The sequence below is a fragment of the Diorhabda carinulata genome, chromosome 4 (genome assembly GCF_026250575.1).
Source record: "Diorhabda carinulata isolate Delta chromosome 4, icDioCari1.1, whole genome shotgun sequence".
Taxonomy (NCBI): Eukaryota; Metazoa; Arthropoda; class Insecta; order Coleoptera; family Chrysomelidae; genus Diorhabda; species Diorhabda carinulata.
In genome coordinates this window covers 12491535-12515301 of record NC_079463.1, presented here as the reverse complement: position 1 = coordinate 12515301, position 23767 = coordinate 12491535, and the positions used below count along the sequence as shown (strand labels likewise).

The following is a 23767-nucleotide window of genomic DNA, read 5'->3' as shown; positions in this document are numbered from 1 at the left end:
CCCAAATTTTTAACAATTAATTTAAGGATAGATTTGAATTATACTGAAAATATCGACATTTTGTGAATGATCGGATATGGTAATAAACAATACCGGAAATTAATTCAAGGATATTCAGAAATTGACCAGGACATCTGAAAAATAATCTTCAATCGACTGAAATCGTTTCCTTCTAACCCATTTTTCAAGTTTTACATAACTTTTTCTCGGGGGGTACTATGATTATTTTTTGTATAATTAACACTAGAAAACATTATAATCAGAGATATGTGTATAAAATCGTCTACACTAACTCACCGTCGCAGCTAATCTCCTGGGGTCGACATTCTCCTTCTCGTATCTCTGTCCTGGTTCGGACAGCTTAACCATCTTGCAGGTCTTCTCCTTTTCTACCGCCTCCGTTTCCCTTTTGTTATTAGCGAACGTCTTTTGGGCCGGAGGTGTCGGTAACGTCGCTTCCGGTAATAGAAGATCCGGAGGTCGACTGTTGTTTGGACTCAATACAGCTATTGCTGGTATAGTGTACTGAGGTATAGAGCTCAGATTATTTGATATGTGTTCATGGGAACCGTGAGACGAGTTCGAACGACTATCACCTGAAACAGATAACAAAATCTCCATGAAAATGCCATTAATCGATTCAGATATAACATCTAACTAACCTTCGTATGGGGTTTCTGTGCAGGTACTCATTTCAGCTGTAGCAGACATGTATCTCATTCGCATGTACGGTTGAGGCGGGGGAAAAGTTTGTTGTCTCGTTAAACACTTAGTTGGGGGTAAGGTGTTGCCTTGTAGGACAGATGTTAGTCTACTAACAGCGGTATTACTTGTCATGGACGCTATGCTCGGTTCTGGTAGTAGATTTTCAGCACTTAAAGGCCTCTCTGGTTGTTCTTCTGGATAAGAAAACAATAATATTGCTAAATAAGGAACTATTTTTTCGATTTACATGAGCTAGAACCTAAATTTCAAGCCAGTTTTTCCGTAGATATGAAATGAGTGTGTGATTAAGTTATATCAATGACAAATGGCTGCTAGGTGGTAGATAAATCATTAAAATATCATGATATATATAATTCAATCAAATAAAATTAATTACTGAGATTCTAATGACATACCTGACGAATGAAGCGGACTAGAAGAAGATGCGTCAGATTGTGAGCCATACCGTAACAATTCGTCTTCCTCCCTAAGGCCACTGGAAGCTCTTGATTCAGTCTGGGGGCTTACGGGCGATCTACCGAACGGGATACCTCTACCTGTCGGTAGGCTCTCTCTTCTATATATTGTTCGTGGCAGTGATTGATCCATATTTACTGGTACAGAATGTCTTCTTACTCCTAACGATTCTAACGTCGGAACAGCTAGTGATTGTCTTCTGATGTCTCTATCGAAAAATTAAATAATGAATATGACACTTTTTGGTTTCAAACCTTCAGGTTGGCGTGAATGTATACAAAAGAAGTATAGGTGAGAAGGTATGCTTGGTCGGAAGTAGCATTTGTAGCTGTATCTACCACGTGACTTCAGGTTTAGTTGTTATTTTGCAGTAGGATATAAAAGTTTTTTATGCGCGCAAATATTGACAAAACAAACAAGATATGGTTAGTTTAAATGGTTTCTTTTTTCTGGTAGGGTGACTTCCGAATAGCGCCATCAAGTGATCATAATAAAAAGATGGTAGGGTATGTAGAACTCGATAAAACAAGATCAATGATATCTGGAAACCAGTAATTCAGGGGATGCAAAGATATATAGGATTGTTTCCGGAAATAACAAAAACAACAACAAACAAATAAGCTTGTTGTGTAAAAATTTTCCAACAACCTAGTTTACAAAACATTGATTTTATTTGATATATTTAAAAATTTAATCAGGTACAAATAATATCAACATTAAATATAATTTTAATAAAAACTTAGACTCAATAATCATCTTTTTGAAGGACCAAGGAGGAATCATTTAGTTATATGGAAGAAATATATTGGTTATGATTGATATCTTAGTCCTGTGATTCCCCAAATTTTTTCTCGCTCTGAAGGGACTCTCAAAAAATATTTTTAGGGGTATTCAATCTATTTACTTCATATAAAAATTATCATCAAGAAGATATTCATTATGACTGGCACCTTAATCCCGCGTCGTCCTTTATCTTTGTTCGCCCTAAAGGGAAAAGCATTTTTAGGGAAATTCAATATATTCACTTATTACTAAAACTACTTAAAATAACGTTTTGGTGGAGATGGCAAATTTGTATGACAGGAACATATTGATTATCACTGACATTAATCCTGTCAATCTCCAAAGGGACAGTCATAATGCATTTTTAGGAGAATTCAATCTTTTTAATTCTTGTTAAAACTGTTGTCAAAATGTTTTCAAGACATGGTAGGAAACAGGTTGAAATATTATAAAATGTAGAACGGGTGCAACATTTTACTGTTGCATGAGTTCCACTGGCAACTTTGTCTATCCAGCTAGAAAAAATATGAAAGAAAACTGATGGATAAGACATAAATTGGACCAGTAGCATTTTATGTAAATACGGATGGATCAATACAGAAATCCCTTCACAATGATTGAAGCATTTTTTAAAATTTTATTCGACCATCTTCGGGCAAAAATAACCAGATTGTTATTAGTCACAAAGAGTTTTGTGTATGTAAAAAAAAATAAATATGATTTTGCCCCACACTGTAGTCATTGAGTGCAGCTCACTAGCATTATTAAGAAACCATTTTGAAAGGGCCACAACGCATTACCGCTGAATTCTCTAATGTTTATGTTGGAGAAGCTACCCCAAAGAACGCTCAAAGTGGTAGATATACTCTCCTTGTCAGTAACCATAACGTCTCAAGACAAAGAAAGGTTCTTTTGGGAGTGTAAACACAAAGCTGTATAAAAAATTGGTACTTGTTGGAAGAAATGGCACACTGATGAAGAAAATTTTGAAATGATACAAGAAGAAGGATATATTCCATGTTTGCAATATAATTAGCTTTATCTATGGTCGACATACAAACTACTCTAACGAACGATTAATGTGTGTTTTCCCCTACCGAAATTTTTGCGTGAATCTAGAATATATTTCCAGATATGTTTGAGCCTTGGTAAGTTGCAGTTATTCCAGTTCCAGAATCTGAAAACATGATCCAGTCTGCACCATCATCTACTTCATTTTAGGAATTTAATTTAGAGATTGATATTAATAGAAATCTACTCCTCCAAGCTCTCAAAGTTAGTTCTTGTGATCGAAGGAAAACCTCTCCTTTTCAGTTATCGTTTTTCAAGTTTTTGAAGTGAAAATGAGGTTATATTCTATTTTTTTGCTCAAAAGGAGGCCTATGACACAGCAGATATTCTATCATATTTCTTTCAGTTCAAACCTAGGTTTATCTATATCGTTTCTATTCTATCTTAAACGGTTTGATTATACAAGTATGAGGTCTCATTCATATTTTCTCTAAAAATTAATATCTGAGTTTAATTTATGTTCTCGTTGCTGTATAAACGAATTTTTATACCTGGGGACTATCAAATGATAACGTATCTCATTAGGGAATATGGTAGAGTAGTTGACTACCTAAAAAGCTCAGTTTCAGGAACCTTTTAGGAAAAAAGGGACGTAGAATAGCCAAGATTTTTCAGTATGCATCACGTTTAAATTAAAGTTAACTTGGTGCGGACCTTTTGGTTGAAATTCGTTTCTTAAAGTGTCAAAATTTATATCTAGAAAATTTCATATCATCAAAAGATATAATAAGTAAAAATATACAAGACACATATATAATGAACCAATGAAAATGTCTTACCTTGGAGGAGGCGATATATATTCTTGTATGCTATGAGTTCCTGAGGTTTTTGTCGACAGTTGTTCATCTTCTTCTTCACTTACTACTTCCGGATCTGCGTCCGATAATTCCGTTTGAGTTTCTTCGGCTTGTTCGGCCTTTTCTTGAGCTTCCCATCTTTTTTGATTATCGTCCAAAATGTTCATCATGTGCGTTGAAAGTGTGCTTTTCATAAATCTGTGCCATTCAGCGAATAACGGACTCACTACGTTTTTGAAAAATCCTAGAAAAAGAAAAATTTCTGACTGAATTGAGTCACTGTTAAGTCCTTGTTTGATGGAAGTGTAATTTTGAGGTTATGAAAGTGAAAAATGTTGCTAAGTGCCAGATCTGGTAAATATTGAACTTTAATTCCAATTCCCGATGATGAATACATAAGTATTCGAAAGCTCGGAATATATACTAAAAAGAGTACACTTTGGGGTTTGATTTGCCACATTACGATATAAATAGTCTGTAATACGAGGGTGACGCTATATGTTATACTTAGATATACAATAAACCTGCAACTCTAGTTAGGAAAATTCATCAATGTACTTTTGTAACCGAAGCTTTGAAAAGTTGAGAGCTCGAAGCCACTCCTTCTGGAGTGTTGTGAAAATTGACGGATTGTTTCATCTAAACTTCATATTTTGTATTATGAATTCATCCAAATTATTTCTAATAATTTAGAAATAGGTGCTATCGTGTATTTATGTCCTCAGCCCGTTTCCTATCCATATACACTTTGTTTTTCAAATGACACCGTTAAATTGTCTACTTAAAAATATTGCTCTAACAAAATAACACATTGTAAAATGGAATCTCACAGTGGTCTCCCTTGGAACAAACTCTGGAGGAGCCGGTAGCTGACTTTTTTGGCTCAATGTTAGCTGTCTTAAGTCTTCTTTTAAATGTCCGGCCACTTGTCGCAAATCTCTAGCTTTTGTTGGACTAGAACACCAAAGAGGGCTCAATTCCGCAACGATATGCTGACAATAAATCGATCACCTCTTTCGGATGTGCACAGTTCAACGCACTGGCTACTTATTGCTGACTCTGGCCTTGTTGCAATAGGTTGACCGCTTGAGTAGCCTTATCACTTGTTGTATCCATTTTTAGGGTAGATTTTTTTTAATAACGTATCGGTCAACCTTTGATGGCTAACTGCTGGTGGCAGGTCAGTTTTCCCTAATTAGCACCATTGTAAACAAACATGAAAAGTGTGATTACCGATCATAACGTATTGTCGTCTGTGAGAGCAAGAAACATTACAATATTTTACATTATTTTGAAGCTAATGCCATTAGCTTTAAGAATTTACTAAGAAGAATATAATTTCGTGTTCAGTTTTTTTGCCAGTGACTTGCAATTGTAGGGGTGTCGCCTGAGTTGATGTTTTTGCTTAAGAATGAATTTGATACGATTCATACTGATTTTTTTAACCACGCTTGTGGTAATCAACAGCGAAACTTTTATCACATTATGTGGTAACATTTCTCTATTCTTATATTTTTTTCCATCCATGGGTTGGATCATCAATTTTCTTTCAACTGTTTTTCTTATGAAAGTATGTTAGTCGTCACTACAGTATCAGTCTCATTACTTAATCATCAGACCTCGTATATTATATTTTAATGGAAAGTTTGGTATTAAATAAATTTTGTTGATGTGTTTTAATTCTTTTGAAATTTATTTTCAAGGCATCAGTCGAAAAAAAATGTTAGAATTAGAGTTACATAATTTCAATAAAAATAAACTTACCGACTTGAATTTTGGCAACAGAAGTGGATTGCTTATCACATATGGAAGTCACAGGAAGATTCAGTTTCCTCTCGAATTCCCCTTGTCTGAAGAATTCGTCGCAGACTTTTAAACTCCATTTCCTGGATATATCCCAAGGCCGGGTGGGATTCGAAATATCCGCGCACTTTAAGGCTATTTGCATAATGAACTGTCTATGTTCGGGCTTTTTCAAGTCTAAAGTGCCTTCGTCTAGATGTTTCTTAAAACAATAAGAATATCAAGATGAAGCAGAGAGTCGAGAAATATGAAAAAGTTGTAAAGCTAGAGAGCGACAACTTTGAAATGTTTTGAATAGGCCCAAGAGTCTCATTTTTGAATATATTGAAAGTGTCGGAAAATACGGGGGACAAAAGTAATTGTCCTATTTTTTTCACTGAATATACTATACCGGGTTGCAATATAACAATGTAAAATACTATATCTTGGAAACGATTAGTAATAGAGACCGATATAGGTCGAAACGTCAAATTTTATTTTAAACTGATTTTTCATCAAAAGAAACCTAAAATCATGATAATTCATCACAAAAAACATATAAAAGGGTCTAAGAAGTGAAAAGTTAGAAAATCAGCATCGATATTCAATAGGCGTTCAAAAAATGATATGGAATTCAGAGGGCGTCTCGATAATAACGAAAAGGTTAAAACCGTTTACGAGGGTAGTCCTACAACTACTCAGCCTCATCACCCTTTGGCTCTAGCATGGCAAGAGCAATGTATTCTCGTAGACGGGTACTGCTGAGATTTGTTCTGACCATGTGACCGAACGCAGCAAAATCAAAAAGCGTACTGCGAGTGTTGGTTTGACGAATTTCAACATGATCGTCGGTATTTGTTACGCGACGTCCAGATGCATCGAAAAAAATTAACACGGAGGATGAATCAACAAAAACTCACGATGTCGTATTGATAGAAAGGCGATTGAATATAGTAGGCAATTCAAAATATTGCGTTTGTTCACACCTGCATCTTGAGACCATTTTAGAGCAGTATTTGACGCTATTTAAGCAATACAAAGAATTTCTATGTAGTTTCGTAACAGTTAACGAAAAATAGCTCCACTGGTAAACAGCAGAGATCATGACGAACTTGTTCCAAAAAAGGTTAAAACTGTCCTATCGGCGCGAAAGGTGAAGGCCATCGTTTTCTGAACTCACAAGATAATATTTACCTGAAGAATAGCATAAAGGTTGCAGGGTTGTACTATGTCGAATTAATGGGCCGATTCGTCGCAGAATTGATAGAAAAATTATCTCATTTGGCTCTTCCACCATTATAATGCATATATTCACACCTTCTCCCTCGTCACGGCTAAATTGGGCAACAAATTGCCATCACATTCTCCTGATTCGACACCAAGCAACTTCTTTTTGTTGAACTTGAAATTACTCGCCTGACAAAAATTCGAGTCTAAAGGGGAAGCTATCATCGCCTCGGATGTTTACTTTGCAATTGATGCACTGGTAGAAACTAGAGACCAAGGATCAGTCACGAATGTGAACTCCACCAGGGGAAAGTGCTCCAAAGAAGGCGGGAAGCTGATGAGCATCGTTTGTTTTGGGATTCACAAGGTGTGATATATCTTGGTTAAGTGCGAAACGGTCAGCTGTACTATGAGGAATTATTGGACTTATTCGTCATCAAATTAAAGAAAGAATGACCCCATTGGCTCTTCCACTAGGATAACGAACAGGAGCACACCTCCGCGCTTGCCACGGCCAAATTGGATTAAAAACTGCTTTCTCATTTACCACATTCTCTAGATTCGACACCGATCAACTTCTTTTTGTTTCCAAATTTGGGAAAGTTACTCATTGGACAGAATTTCGAGTTGCCACGGATATTTAAATTGTAATGGATTGATTGGTAGACGCCAGAAACCAGTCGAAACTGTGGACTCCACGGGAACGTCCTCCAAAGAAGGTAGAACGCTGATGACTACATTTTTTTAGATTCATAGATAGAAAGGGTCACTGGTCTGTACTATCTAATTATTGTGTCGATTCAATGCCGAATTAAAGATAAAACCCATTTGAATCTTCCATCATGATAAAGCACAGGAATTACACCTCGACCCTCACCATGGTCCTATTGGGAAAAAAGTTTCCAAAATTTCAGTATTTCTTTGTACCGCTCGCAAGCGTTTGTAGATGATAACTGGGTTGCCGAAACACGTATCAGACAGTGTAATTATGAGTGTTGGCGGTGAAAGTAACCAGAGTATCACCAACAATACCAGAAATTAGAAGGCAGATTAAAGAAATTTTCATAGATGATAAAAAACTTCTACAAGGTGAGTTTCGAAAACTATATCGAACATTTTATGGGATCACAACTTTTACGTGTTGTTATGATTTTTTTAACCACGGAAAAGCCAAGAACAACCAACAATAGAGATATTAAAGTCGATTATGATTCAATAATGGCTCTATTCACATCACATTTCGACGCTATACTTACTTTAAATTTGGTTAAGAATTCGTTTTGTCTATTAATATCCGTGGCTAAAATGAGATCACGTATCTGTTTTTCCAGTTCATCTCTATAAGGTGTAAGTTGTTCAGCGACACCACTTTCCAAAAGACAACCGACTGCTGATCTCCAATGATGATTTTCCAAAACCGATTTATTCTATAAATACAAAACAATAGCAATTTATTCAAAATAATCCGCTGAATATTAATTAATAGTCCAGGAATCAAGCTTTTAACCTGACACTAAAGCCAATAGAAATAATTTTTTGTATACGAGTAGTTTCTGAACGATAAAACCCCCGGAAAATTGGTATTTTGTCAATAACGTGGAAGGGGTTAAAAATTTCAATATAATGTATATGACCAAATTTGTACAACGTGAAAATCGGCACAAAAAAGGTCTCTAAATATTTTTTTGAAAAATACTTCCTTTACGAGATAATGACCTATAATTGCTAATATCAAATTGATGCGTCAACGACTTGGAATACTATAAGACTTGCCGTTAACCTCGACTAAAATCTTTATACCTTTTTTTTAGGGTGGAAAGACCCAAAGTGAACGAGGTTTTGAAGGAAAATCCTTCATTCTAAACACGTTGTTTTTTAGTTAACTAATGTTTTCTGATCGATGTTTTTGCGATTGACAGTGCAGATTCTTGGAAAAGACCACTCGTCATTATAGTCCCAAGACACGGCTAATTCAGGATATGCGTCTAAAAACGTGCGATAAGAAAATTTTCATTTATCTTTTTTTTACACTTTCCGGAAATTTTCCAAAACACATGTAAAATCTTCTGAGGCCAATTTTATTTTGAAATCCCAAGCGATTGATATTGAAATACTAATTTTTAGATTTTTCCGGTGATTTCCCAATGTTCCATGACAGCTCGCACGCAGAACAATATTTTTTGAAGTACTCTTTAACAACTTATTGTATGTATCATGACTACTAGTTTTAATATCAGGTTTTAGTAAAATTTTGGCTACTGCGCTCGGACTAAAAAGAAATATTACCACAATTTCATTTTACAAATATGAATATTTATACAAAATTTTGCATTAAATGTTTTACGAGTTTCAATCAATACATTTTGCAATTACAACAAATTTGGTGAGACATAAATTCTGAACAACGCATCAAAGTTTTTAAGTTTCAAAAGAAGGTCACGAAATATTAAAATTTGTCAATGGTTACAATATTTCCAATTTCTAATAGAAAAGACCCTAAACTAAATTTAATCGAGATGAAACTATCCACATGACAGAAATAATAATAGTGAACAGCAATTCACTATAACACAAGGTATCTCAAAAGAAAGTTCACATTAAAGAAAAGGAGTTCATAGAAAAAATGTTTGTTACATATTAAAATACATTGCTCGGAAATTTATTTCTTAAAAACAACATCGTCCAAATGACGTCGCGGTCACAGACATCATTTAAACGAACACTATAATTTCCTATGACGGCTCGGCATGTATTCTCCGTGATGTCTGCCATTTCTTGACGGATATTTTCTTTTAATCGTGCTAGGGAAGTTGATTTGTTAGTGTGAACTAAAGGTTTGACATAATCCCATACGAAAAAGTCCATAGATGTTAAATCGAGACTACGTCGAAGTCAACTTATGTCACCTCTCCTGAAGATCAAATTTCACGAGCTCGTGGCAGAACTGGCGTTCCCTTTCATCTTCAAAAAAGTAGGGGCCTGTAATTCCTTGCGCTGACATCGTAACCCATATGGCCACTGTAAGCAAATGTAGGGATTTTTGATATTGATGAAAATGAGCTCAAGCATCTGGTTTACGATGTCAAGATTCCATCCAGCATTCCGAGGCTTCAATGATTGTACCCACTGAATTTTGTAAGGATGCAGCCCCAAATCTTTGGGTAAAATTCGAAATAATTATGATCTATCAACGTTTAAAGCAACAGCGTGCTTCCGAATAGATAAGTCGGGTTCGTCACGTCTTCTCCTGAAATTATTCACAACTCGAATATCCCTAGTATTTCATTTCTTAATTTTAGTAGAAAGTAGCTGAATTTTAGTTTAAAATGAATGATTGCCACATCGGTATGATTTGCTATTACAATTCTACAAACTCATACTTACTTGATACAAAATGGCAAGATGATTCGAAGTGGAAATGAGGAAATGCTGATTAACACCAGGATGATCTAAGTCATGAGCAACCGCACCAATCAGTGATGCCATAATTTCTAAAGGTGTCACGTGACGCCTTATCTATAAAAAAAACAAGTTGATTTACAGTATTTTATTTCCTATAGAACTGTCACGACCTCGCCACAACGTAAAAGCCGGTCCTGTTCCAATATCTTAATCAAGGTTAAAGATTGGCGGATGAGCTGGTACTTTTTCTATTTCTTTACTGTTGACTTCAAATTTTTGTGACCCGTTTACATTATGTTGTAATTTTTTCTATAGAGACAAAGTTTATTTACGGCAACTTTCTACGAAATCGAAAATTCTAGAAAGTGATGGTGGCATATAAAACAAGTTTCTAGCAGAAAGGAGACGAGGAGTTAGCAATTTAGGATAGTAAAATGTGAACCGAACGGTGGATTTAAATAGATTAAGTGTTGGTGAATAGTTTAGTGTGTATAAATTCACTCCACCGTTTTGTGATTTAAAACTGTTTAAATAAATAAGAATTATACTATAATATTTGGGTCTCGAGTCAAGATATTATTACACAAATTACTATTGTCAAGAAAAATAAATTTGAATTGAGTTCTCCCTCACTCACAGAGGGTTGTGATTAGTACGCAGTAGCGGCATGTAAAACTGAAATAGCCTAAAGGTCAATAACGTAGCTTGGTAGACATTAAATTATCAACCAACAAAAAACATGTATACTCCAAAAAAATTACGAGGGTTGTTCAAAATGTTTCCGACCTTATAATATATTTGCGTTGAGAAATTTTACTAGAATTTCAGCCATTTTGGACGCTTGACCATCGTATAACTGAGTCGTTTTGAATATTTTTCTTCTTCTCTAGAACTCTTTAAGCCTTTCATTATTTGCTGTATTGTTTTCCTTTTTATTTCCCCTTCTTGTGTTGTAGCGAAGTTTTCCTTTTTTCTTTTTTTTATCTTTTCGCTTCTCTCACTTTTCTTATTAGGTTTTGTGGTGTTATTCTCGTTATGTGTCCGTCATCAGTTTAAATATATTCCAACTATTTAGTTTCCTATTGGTTCCTGTTTTTTCTATAATTACCTCAGAATATTGGGTATCGAGCAAATAGCGACGTTTTCCTGTTTCCTAACTTTTCAATGGCAAGGAAGATGATTCTGGAAAAAATGTCTTGTTTCTTTGTTAGGTTGGAAACTTTTGGGACAACCCTCGTACGTACCAACGTATTTGAAGATCTACCACCATCCAAATGTACATAACCGCGCTTTAAGTTTTATTCTATTAGTTCGAAATTGTGAATGGCATTTTACATATACGAGTATACGAAAGTTGGTCTATGTGCGAATGATCTAATCAACTTACCCGTTCTTCCTGTAAAAAACAATGCATTGCTTGAGTTACATCAGTCGCGTGAATGGAATTGTGATAAGGATTCGTACTATGATATCCTTCTTCTATAAGAGCTTCAAAATAAGAGAAAACATATGTTATTATGTAAATTAATAACTTATGTGATACGTCATGATGATTGTTCTATGTTTGGTAAGTCTATATCGTTCTCTAAAGATTGAATAAAAGTGCGATAACTCTGTCGCATATGTAGTTTTTTTGGTTATTTATGGAGATTGAAAATTACTTATTGTATTTTTTTGAAAAAATACCATACAGGGTGCAATATTCAATACGAATCCGTAAATTGATTTTTCCAAAGCCAGTCCTGCAATTTCAGGATTGAGCTGTGGAATTCATGATCGTAGTGTTATGCTTCACAAAAAATTTTAAAAATCAAATGAGCTTTGTGAACATTATAGTCAATTTCACATTAATAAAGAAGAGGAGTTAAGTTGGAACTGTTGGAACCGTTGATAATATTCATACTGAACACACTGTTTACAAACGTCAGACAGTGTAACTGTGAGTGTCGGTGTAGTGGTAAGTATGAAGAGTAGTTGATACTTTTTAGTAGACATATGATATCCTCGCTGAGGGTCCTTACATATTGTAGAAGTATGTAAAGCTCCTCATGACTCCACTCTGTATATTTAATCAGTTCGTGTTTTTCTTGGTGTATTGTTTATAATTTTGTATAATATTAATAATGATGTTTATTCTTTGGAAACTTTTTATACAACAAAAATACAAATAACTGTCTTTTCGACATTGCCAGTCTGAGTATAACACACGCTACAAGATACGAGGGTGGTCCCAGAAGTATCTGGCATGATCTAGAGTAGTTGATCGAAAAATACCACTGCATTGGAATCTATATAGCATATGTTTCAAGTTTAAAGACGCCACGTTGTTTAGTATTTGTTTGGCAGTCACTAGTGAACGTTGTAAGCATGGAAAAAATTGATTATCAACAGTTAAATATTGGGTAACAGAGTTTAAACGTGGCGAAGACCATCATCGCAGTGGTCGACCAAATGAGGTGACGACTCCAGAAATGTTGAAAAAATTCACAAAGCGATACTGGATGATCGTCGACTGAAAGTGCGCGAGCTAGCAGACAAAGTCGGCATTATAAAAAGTGTGGTACATCGCATATTAACTGAAAATTTGGACATGAAAACGCTGTGCGCAAAATGGGTGACCCGTTTGCTCACATTGGAACAAAGCCAGCATCGTGAAGATGTTTCCATCGAGTGTTTGGCAATGTTTCGCAGAAATAAAGCCGTTTCATAACCATAGATGAAACGTGAACCCATTACTTCACACCCGAAACAAAAGAACAATCACAACAGTGAACTGAAAAGGAAGAACCGGCTCTAAGTAAGGAGACCGTTCCAACTGCAGGCAAGGTCATGGCGTCGGTTTTTTGGGATACGCGTGATATAATCTTTATTGCCTATTTTCAAAAAAGGAAAAATATCAACGGCGAGTATTATTGCAACGTTTGAGCGTTATGGCAATGTCCAAAAATAATGAGTTACATTTCGAACTGCTACATCATGTACCCTATTCGTCAGATTTAATTTCTCGGATTATTTTCCATCGATGAAGATGTGATTATCAGAATGATATCGAACTTATTGAACATCGCTGGGAAAAGTGTATGGAGCTAAAAGGACATTACGTTGAAAAATAAATATATTTTTTCCAAAATTTGTGTGTTGTCTTTGTGGGGCCAGGTACTTCCGGAACTATCCTCGTAATAGTGATTTTTTATAAAAATGGACAGATTCCACATTTTTTATCTAAAAAGTTGCGAATCCTGAATGCTAATCAACAGATTAAAGCAGAAAATCAAAATGTATGAAAAATAGTGTATGCGACGAGACTCGATAATTGCACAATTAGCCGTGAATTAAACGTTGAGTGTAATAGAAATAACACTTAAGACGGTTTGAACATATAGCGAGAATGATAAAGATACAACAGTTAAAGTGTGATATGGGAGAAGGAGATAAACAGAAAGAAGAGAAGGGACAGACTCAGAAGATAATGGAATACGGAAATATAGAACAGAAACAGAAAAAACTGGTTAAATGATTGAAGACGGGCTAAATCGGAAGCAAAATATAGAACTAAATTGATATTTTTTTATATTTGTTTTTGAGATATTTTGAAATAAAAAATATTTTGACATAAATCGTCGATTCGGATGAAATCAACATATAGATATTTTCATTTCGATGGAGGAATTAGATTTTCTCTATACTTGACAATTTTCATATTTTCGAAAATATTTACCAAACTCTTCCTTCCATCCTTGAACTTTCTTGGCACCCACGTATTTACAGATTCATCTATCCAACGCAAAGAAAATATTTTTGTTTCAAGCAAGACGTTAAACACATTTTATATGAAAATAAATCGAGTTATTTTGTTCTAAATCGAATTCCTGATTGTTTTCTTTGATCGCGAAGATTCGCTCAATCAACGCTTCATTTTATTTTGTCTGAATAATGGGAAATATATAAGCAAAATATGAGAATCGTGTTGAAAATATCATTTTGTAAGCTTTATAGAATGGTTATAAGAATAATTATACTCCAAAAAAGTGCACGATCGCGCATATTAGAAAGAACCTTTTCTCATGTCATTCACCATCTCTCGTGAATGAATGAATAATTTCATAAAGTGAAAAACATAATTGGAAATTCCATTGCAACAAAAAAGGAATCTCGATTGCTAATTTGAATTGAACATATACTGCCGGTCAAAAGTTCTTGCCCACCCTACAGTTTGCGTGATACTTAACAAACAAAAACAATACGACTGATTTTGATATTCATATTTTAAAGAACATATATATGTCGTAGGCAGTTGGCAGAATCTGGCATTCTACAGACTGCCTAGGGAGTTGGCAGACTGCCGGCAGATGGAAGAATGTATAATCGAAATCACCTGTCTTCCAACGATCTATCGAAAGCCGGCAGTCTGCCGATTGCTCAGGGAGTTGACAGAATGCCGGCGGATGAGAAAATTATCGATAACTAGCAGTCATTCGGTTGACAGCTATGATAAGAGAAAGTCTGTCGCGTTTTCTTTTCATCGTAAATCGCTTTTAGTTCTGCCTCAACCCACTTTTTCTGCGAGTCGTGATCATAAATGATTAGATAATGGCTACTGATTCAGTGAACCGAGATGAGTTTGAACAAAAACTGAAAGATGCGTTAGGTTAGGTTAAGTCAAATATTTATGAAAATAGAAGCCGTTCGAGGTGTTAAATATAAAAGTTGTATGAAAATAGTAATAGTAACAAAAAAAATGTATTATGAAAGTAGATGCCACTCGATATATAAACTTGACGAGAAAGATGTATTGTGAAAATTGAATTAGAGAAAATTATTATGTTAGTAGGAGTCGTCCCAAACATTACGTTGTTAAAGAAAAAGATGTACGTAAGACAGGTGATTTCGATGATACATTCTTCCATCTGCCGGCAGCCTACAAATGCCTACGACATATATAATAATAAAACTACAGTCTGTAATTCATCGATGTAATCCCCTTTTGTATTTATTATTTTTGGTATTATCTGTGACAATTTCAACAGCATATGACTCTGCTTTCTAACTTCCTTGTCTAATTTGTCCCAATTCTCCTCAATCGGGTTGAGGTCGGGCGACCAAATGATTACTTTCAGAACATTCTTCCTTTCCAATTCTTTCAAATGCTTTTTGCACAGCTTTGAGGAATACTTGAAATCGTTTTCGTACTAGGAGATAATTGTTTCGTCGATAAGCCGCTGACCAGAACGTACTACATATTCCATTGATACTTTTTATAGCCTTCTTTCCACAAAATTCCTTCAATTTTTATCAAACCTCCAGTCGCTCTTTCCCCAAAACATCATCAAGCTATTACCTTCGCCGTGTTTCACGTACCTAACATCCGTTCTTCCTTTGACCTGTGCCCAAACATCTTCTCTTAGAACCAAAAAAAATTGCGTCCAATTTTCATATTATTCAGCTCAATGCAACCTCTTAATTTTATTTTGACACCTTAAAAGAGATTTCAATGCCACCCTTCCAAAAAGGCCAGCCAGCTCAATATCCTTTTCACCGTAGAAGTACTCGAAGGCAGATCCCTAGATTCATTGATCTAAGCTGCTATCTCTGATCAATACATCATCAGGGGTTGTGGTTTTTAGAGGACGCCCTAAACGTTTTCTAGCGCCAGAGATCCTGGTGTCGCCGAATTTAAAATACCTCGACGTACCGACAATTATACGGTTATTGTTGACTATACCATGAAGATTTGCGATTAAGGCACCGAGTTTCAACCGATATTTTCTTCTTACGTGTTATAGGGCTAACTAGGACTAAATTACAATCATAAACATGCGTATAAAGTAAACAAACAATGGACACTATTATTTTTAGTTTCTAAGACACCTGTTCGACAATATAAAAGGGAAAGTTTATTATACCGAAATATTATAAATGGATTTTGGGGTGGGCAAAAACTCTTGATCGGTAGTGTATATAGGTAAGGAGAGAAATATATAGTAGGGAAAACTGAATTAATAACAGCGCTCGATGTGGTGAAATTATCATTAAATCATGCTTTTAACATAAATAAACACATAAAAACTGAATGAAAAATGATTCATAATAGTTGTTGAGTGCAAAAATACAGGCAGAAACAGTAAGTGGACATTTTATATATTTCCAGTAGCTAAGTGGAAAGTGGGTAAGAGAAATAAATGTGTATGCTCTGGCCATTATATCGATCCTCGCCTCCCTATCTACTTACGTAGAAGAAATAGAGATTCACAAACAAGTGGAAATCAATAAAGACTCGATACTGACAAGAAGCGTGCTGAAAACGAATGAAATATTAACGCTAATGATAAAAATTAAAACGTCGAAAAATTCTATGAATATGTCTGTCTTTAAAAAATTATAAAAGAAACTGATTTTAAATCAGAAGAGACTAAAAATAAAGAAAATTTAGAAGCATAATTTGTGTATAGACAAAACAATTTTATATACCTACTGAATATTATTCCAAAAACGACTCACAATAAATATTTTCGAACCTAAGTATTTATGTAAAAGTTGATTTAATTTTAGCTGAAAGATCAACAGATCTGAATTTTTTTAACTAAAATAAGGTAAGTAAACATTACATTCGATTCGAAACACCAATATAAGTATTTATAGATTATTTGCAATTCTGTTTACACAAAACTATATGTTCAATTACCAGGTTGTATTTAACCTTTGAAAAATTATTTATTTTTTGTTTAATTGACTATATGATTGTTTAAAAGAAAATTTTATAGTCTACCTTGAGTCTAACTAATCGGATAAAATTTCTAATGCAACTCCACTCAAAGATGTTTGTCATAATAATTTTCTAATCCCTTGCGGCGTGATTTAAAACTGTAAATTATATATACCTGTTCACTTTCTAATATTCAACAACCAAGACATTCCTTCCTTCCAATTCCTCAAAAAGAATTCCTTCTTGTTACAATTTTTTAAGCAGTTATTCCATTAGATTTTGGAGCTTATATCTTTCAATTTTCATTCTAAAAATGTCTGCTGTTCATATTACTGCTTGTAAATATTGTTTGTATAGATAGATAGATCCGTTCTGCTCCGTTTAAAACTACCAGATGCTTATGCCTCTGGAAAAACCAAACATGCACTTTGTCTTGAGCCTTTTAACGTCATTGGGCAAATTGTAAGGCTTCCGTTTGACCCTAACACATGTGAGAATTGTTCTCACATGCACCAGCGGTATTCCGGATCGTTCGTGATACTAATAGCATGGACATGGCATCTTAGATTACCATGGCGGTTAAAAGACCAGTCGCTATTGGAAATTCGCGCCTTTTTAATCTAGTACTAGATTTTTAAGAATTAGTTGTTGGTGATGTGTACCTCCAAACTATTTGGTTGCTTCCTATTAAAATGATAGACAGTTACTCCAGTCTGCAATTCGTTTTTATTTATGTAAGAAGCAAACACAAGAAGGTATACCCTATTACACTCGAGTAGTGTCTGCGGACATTGATCATGAACTTCTTTAGGTTGTAGATTCGTGAAAGACGGTCTTGCAAATACTGCTCAAGGTGGGATTATGTTGGACTGCTCGGAAGAGCAATGCCTTAGTAGTATCGGTAAAACAGAGTTAAATCAGAGACCTTTCTTCGATTATCTAAACTGCCCTTCTCGTCAACTCTGGATCGCTTATAAGTCGAATAGCTCTTTTCTGTATTGACTCAAGCATCCTCAAGGTGTGATTGAGAGCCGAGCTCCAAATGTGCAAGCATATAGTTTTTTGCGAAACTGTCTTCCAACCTCAACACTCAACAAGCGAATTTAGGATATTGGCGATTTTTTATGTCCAGACAGGATGAAATCCTGAGCCCTTCTTTGTATAACAGCAGTCTGGCACTTTACTGCATTGAACCGAATCAGATTGCTCCAGAATGTTTTCAAGATCGGTATTGTCGGTGGTGATCTGTTGATGCCTACGGATTTGGATGTTAGCCGCGTTTATTAGGGCAGTTGATTTGAACGACGACACCAGTATACTATTATCGTCGGCGAAGCTGTACATTTGCAGTTTTGTCGAGTAGATCGTTGATGTACAGGAGAAAGAGGGTAGGTGACAAGATGCATTCCTAGGGAATATCGACGTTGACCTTCTAATATACGAGTATGTCCATCGATAGCGACCTAGTTGGATCGGTCTTTGAGCAAGCTACTAACCAAGTCGATAAGTGAGGACTACAAACTATATGATTCCAATTTATTTAGGACATGCCAAATCCTTTTAAAAACTTTCGATATGTCAAGTACGAGTGTTCGGGATTCCCTATGTTTCTTTATAGCTTCAGTCCATATGTTGGTGACATAGGATAGAAGATCTACGTTTACGAAAGACATATTGATGGTCGCTGATGATGTTAGTTTGCTGGTTAGCGAATTTCTCTATTCGTTAAGGATAACGTAAAATACAAAAGTGGAAGATTTATTAGGATTTCGTGAGTCCTTGTTGGGGCCGTACACATGGAACTTCTGTTACTAAAATACGTGACGTTCAATTTTATATCTTATAATACGGCAACTAATATTTGGTTAAAAGTTAAAAGAATTGCAACACTGAAAAAAGTATTTGAATTTTACTGAAACATTCAAATAGTATATATTACGTTTAGCAGTGATTGAGAATTAAAATGAATTCTCTTACTGAAGAACACTTATTTTATACAATATTTAATATAAATCCTTCATTTCTCTCTAGTTTTCTCATTTTGTATATGATACAAAAGTATGTAAACTGGAAGGAAACATTTTTGTTAAAACAAAGTGTTTCATAAGAATCTACTAGAGCGCCTTGAGCGCACTACAAACATAAAAAGATTTTAGATTAAAAAGAGACAGTTGTTTAAGTGTAAACTTGGCTTTTCAAATATTTGAACGCTCTAATACCGACGTTGTATCGCACCATAAGAAAAACTCCACATAAAGAGAAAAAGATTAAAGAAAAATGAAATGTATCAGATTACCTTTTACTTCGTCCTTTAAAATTTAGAAACAGAATACCTTTTAATTAGTTAAATATACCTAGTAAATATTTGCACCCCAAAATGTGTCACTTTGAAATTGCTTCTATTATCAGTGCAACTCTGATCTTTGGTTCTTATTTTGAGGAAGATTTTTGAGAAAATTGCATATACAGTTTGTCCAGGTTCCAACATACTGAAGCACATTTTCAGAACGTAAACTCGATTTCGCGGCAATTCATGATGATTCATATATAAACAACGAGTACATTTTGAGTTTTAGATTATCATCCAGGGTGTCCCACGACGAGTTAAAACTATGTATATATGGCAAAATACTTATGTAAACCGGAAGTCGACTGTAACTTTGTTATTTTAAACGGAACACCCTGTATGTTAGTACATTTTTGAATCTACGTAAAATTTTAGTATACTTTTGTCTAAAAACTTTCTTCGAACAATGCATACCTTTTGAGTTATTAATTTTCTTATCAAAAATTTGACTGTTGCAGACCCAATTTATTTTTTTACGAGGATACCCTTAAAGATATGAAAATAATGAAAAATTTTTCATTTTATATCGGGTGTGTATAAAAGTGTTCAAAGTTTAACTTCATAAATATCAAATTTCTTTATTTTTTTAAATAGAATCACCCGGTTTTTTCAATTTTAATGCATTCAGGGGTAAAAAATAAATAGAAATGAAGGTGTGGTCTAAATTTTATTTTGACCCGTTAACTTTTGCTTCAAATTGTTGACGATTCTTTTAACAGTATGCTAGTTTGGTCGTGGTCTATCTTGACACCTTGCAGCAAATAAAGTACATGTTTTTATAACAACTTTGTCACACTCACAATGTATTAAAAGCAAATTTACATAATCTACGTTATCAAATTGAGAACGAGTCGTTTCAACGATTTTTGAAAGTATCAATAATTGACAAATGACAGTTAATAAGTGTCATTTATTACAAAGCCTACTAGAAGTAAACATAAAAAATTAAAACTTGTTAAAAAATACAATAATAATTTAAAACCTCAAAAATCTCGGAAACGACTAAAAATTGGAATAAGAATTGATTTTTTTTACAAACTTTGACAAAATAGAGAAAAATACTATTTCATTTCTTAGTGCTTTTATCAACAGGTCAAAATAAAATGTAAACCCGTATCTCTAAAAAATTACAGAAAACATTTAATATCTGGATAAGGTTTAGGTATAGAAAAGTATACATAAATTTGCCCTATTTTTTACCCCTGAATGCATTAACAGAAAAAACCGGGTGGTTCTATTTAAAAAAATAAAGAAATTTGATATATATGAAGTTAAACTTTGAACACTATTTATACACACCCCGTGTAAAATGAAAAATTTTTCAACATAGATTCTAATAGGACTGATCTTGCTAAAAGCAACCGAATAAAAATCATTTTCATATTTTTGAGGGTATCCTCGTAAAAAAATAATTTATAATGGTCAGCAACGGTCAAATTTTTTAAATTTTGAAATAGAGTATTTACAATTTCTGTCACTCTCGTTTATCCTTCCCAATTTGAAGCAAATAGATTGTTGTACAAAAGAAATTATGGTTCCATTTATTCAGCCTCATCTTTATAGTTTCTTCTACGGAAGCCCGTTTGAGCTAAAACCTAGCCGGAAAGCGAAAGCTTTCAATAGATTCTTTTGTACATTTTCTCCCTATTAGGTCGATCTGTAAGAAAATATGTTTCGTGTTGTAGGAAGACCATAGCAATGTACTGCTGTGCAAGGCGAAATTTGTTCTCCCCGAATTCGATTCTATAGCCTAGATATGCTGCTTTTTCTTGCCAAGTGATCTATTGTATCGTTATCATCAATTCCGTAATGAACTGGAACTCAATTAAGAATAATCTTGAACTCCTTAGTCATCTCTTTAAAAGATCTGGGATATTCAGCAAAACATTTCCTATGTAAGAATCTGGGGCTTTGAGAGCAGCTTGCCGCTTAGAGAAAATAAACACCTCTATTCGACCAAGTATTTTATAAGTAGCCATTCAAATGTTTGAAGGAGGTTTCTGTTCCAAAAAAAGTTTGTTTACCCACATCTAGGTTATGTAAAATTTTACTTACGATTAAATAATTAAACTTTGAATGGTATACTCACTAAATAGCTTCCATACTCGTACGACATCTAAATGGAAGTAATCTAATAGTCCGTACCAGTGGAAAAGGTGAACACATAAAACGGGCAGCGATCTTCCACCGGCAACTGTTTCTAAAGTAAAGGCATTAAACGCCCATTTACCGCATCGGTCAAGAATTCTCTGTAAAAAATAAAAAGAGACATTATAATAAGATACTGACTCAATAGACTTCACACTCATTCCAACAATGTATTGTAGCCTCCAAGAATCCAACCATTCGTAGAAAAAAGAGGGGAAAGAGTCTTGGATAAGTTAATAGAGAAGCGAAATGCTTCTACTAGGCCAACCTCGTTTTGGTCACTATGAAGAGTCTTAAAAGTTCTTTTCCTCCAATTTTAGAAAAAAAAAAAAATGTCAAATTCGAAATCAGCCCCCACGCGAATATAGAGTGACTATAAGTAGGTTGGCGGGTAAAACTCAAATCCTTTTCTACCTTAGAACAATTACTCAAAATCGATGTACTGGGTGGGTATATCGTATATAAAGTGCCATTTCAATGAGAAAATTTAAAACAAAACGCTTAAACTAAGCAGTAGATTTGCAAGTGTTATGATTATTCCCCGTTGACTGTTCTCTGTTGGTGATGTGTACCTCCAAGCTCTTATTATTAATAGCCCATTTGGTTACTTCCTATTAAAACGATAAACAGCTACTCCAGTCTGAAATTCGTTTTTATTCCGTATTATTTCTGTAGCTTGTAGTATTCGTGAAAGACGGTACCTGATTCTCTTTTCTCCAAAGAAACGAGTCCCGATAAATTGACATTCTGCCTGTCGAGTAGGTCTTGCAAATACTGCTCAAGGTGGGATTATATTGGACTGCTCGGAAAAGCAATGCCTTAGTAGTATCGGTAAAACAGAGTTAAATCAGCGACCTTTCTTCGATGCTCTAAACTTTCCAAGTTTCTCATCAACAGTGGATCGCCTATAAGTCGAATAGCTCTTTTCTGTATTGAGTCAAGCATCCTCAGGGTGTGCTTGGGAGCCAAACTCCAAATGTGCAAGCTATACTCCAAAAGTGGACGAATCTGGGCCTTGTAGAGGATTAGAAGCAGTTGCGAATTTACGGTGCTGGTGATATTTTATGTCCAGATAGAACCAAATCCTGAACCGCAAATAAAGAGTGACTATAAGTAGGTTGGCTGGTAAACCTCAAATCCTTTTCTACCTTAGAACGCTTACTCAAAATCGATATACTGGGTGGGCAACTTAGAACGACCGTCTACCATATCTGAAGAACGGATTATCGTATATAAAGTGCAACTTTAAATTTACTGCTTTGTTCCTAATAAAACTCAATTATCGATTGAAATAAATTCTAAAATATCTTCTTGAAAATGAATATCTTTTGTTCGAATAAGACTGTCAAGACTTGATATTAAACCTTCTACATTCGACACTTAATATAAAAAGGAAGCAAATGATAACTAGCAGAGAAAATTGAAACAAAATCTCTCAAATGGTTCGGACACCTAAAGAGATAGGATCAAAACGGACGGCCAATGAAAATATTCCAACTTTTAAATGGAAGGTTTTTTAAGTTGAATCGCTTCTGTAAACCAGATTTTTATTACGAATTTTTACATCCACTTGATGCAAAAGACCAATATAGTCGTGTATTTTGCCGAAATACCTAATTGTAAGCCTTCCAAGTCTAAAAAGTTATACACTCCCCAACAGATTCTAATCTTCTACAAGTTATTGATTAGTTATCCCTTGTAGTATTGCTGGCACATCTGGAGCTACGATTCTATCTATCATCTATTCATCGATTCATCTATCTATCCTGGGGTTTCTTGACTCTTGACTTTTTGACAGAAAAAAATTATAAGTGACCCAGAGTTGACCAGAAACTTGGGACAGCTTAGAGCATAGAAAGAAGATTGCTGAACTGATTACCACGTGAGCTGCTCATTCGAGCTGTCCAAGATAATCTTCAATTTATCGGTACTGTGGAATCAACTAAGGAGGCACGTTATTCCAAAACACAATCTACAGAAGTTCAAGATCAATATCAATACGAAGATCATTAAATGAGGGCAGTATCCAAAAAAAAAACAACTTTAGTTGATGATTTTTTAAGCCGATTTATTTGATTTTATTTTTTACAACCATGTAACCTGTTGGGGCGATGTGCGGCAAAACTTACTCGAAAAGTTGGAATTTTTGAAGAATGAATGCTTTGTTTCACAAGTTCCACAATGCCATTTTACAAAAATTAACTGTGAAGCATATTCAACGTATTTGTCCGACATAATACAAAAAAAAAACCGTGAACTAATAATTTCTTGCTTTCACCAGTGGCCCACGGGCTATAAAACCAAGAAAACAGAGATCCCGGCACA

The 23767-nt window shown here is 34.7% G+C and overlaps 1 protein-coding gene across 6 annotated transcripts in view; it reads right to left on the bottom strand.

Annotated features, from left to right (window-relative positions):
* The window catches only part of LOC130893376 (uncharacterized), a 303656-nt gene that overhangs the window by 21551 nt on the left and 258338 nt on the right, over nucleotides 1–23767 (bottom strand). For all 6 annotated transcript variants that reach the window (XR_009059195.1, XR_009059197.1, XR_009059196.1 and 3 more), the window contains 9 exons: nucleotides 21384–21543; nucleotides 11632–11732; nucleotides 10227–10358; nucleotides 8099–8269; nucleotides 5598–5838; nucleotides 3816–4077; nucleotides 1122–1390; nucleotides 663–899; nucleotides 298–596 (listed from right to left, as the gene is read on the bottom strand). Coding sequence is in view for 3 of the 6 variants with exons in the window: in XM_057799423.1 (XP_057655406.1) it covers nucleotides 298–596; nucleotides 663–899; nucleotides 1122–1390; nucleotides 3816–4077; nucleotides 5598–5838; nucleotides 8099–8269; nucleotides 10227–10358; nucleotides 11632–11732; nucleotides 21384–21543 (1872 nt within the window). In the remaining 3 variants the exon portion in view is untranslated. The remainder of the gene's footprint in view (nucleotides 1–297; nucleotides 597–662; nucleotides 900–1121; nucleotides 1391–3815; nucleotides 4078–5597; nucleotides 5839–8098; nucleotides 8270–10226; nucleotides 10359–11631; nucleotides 11733–21383; nucleotides 21544–23767) is intronic.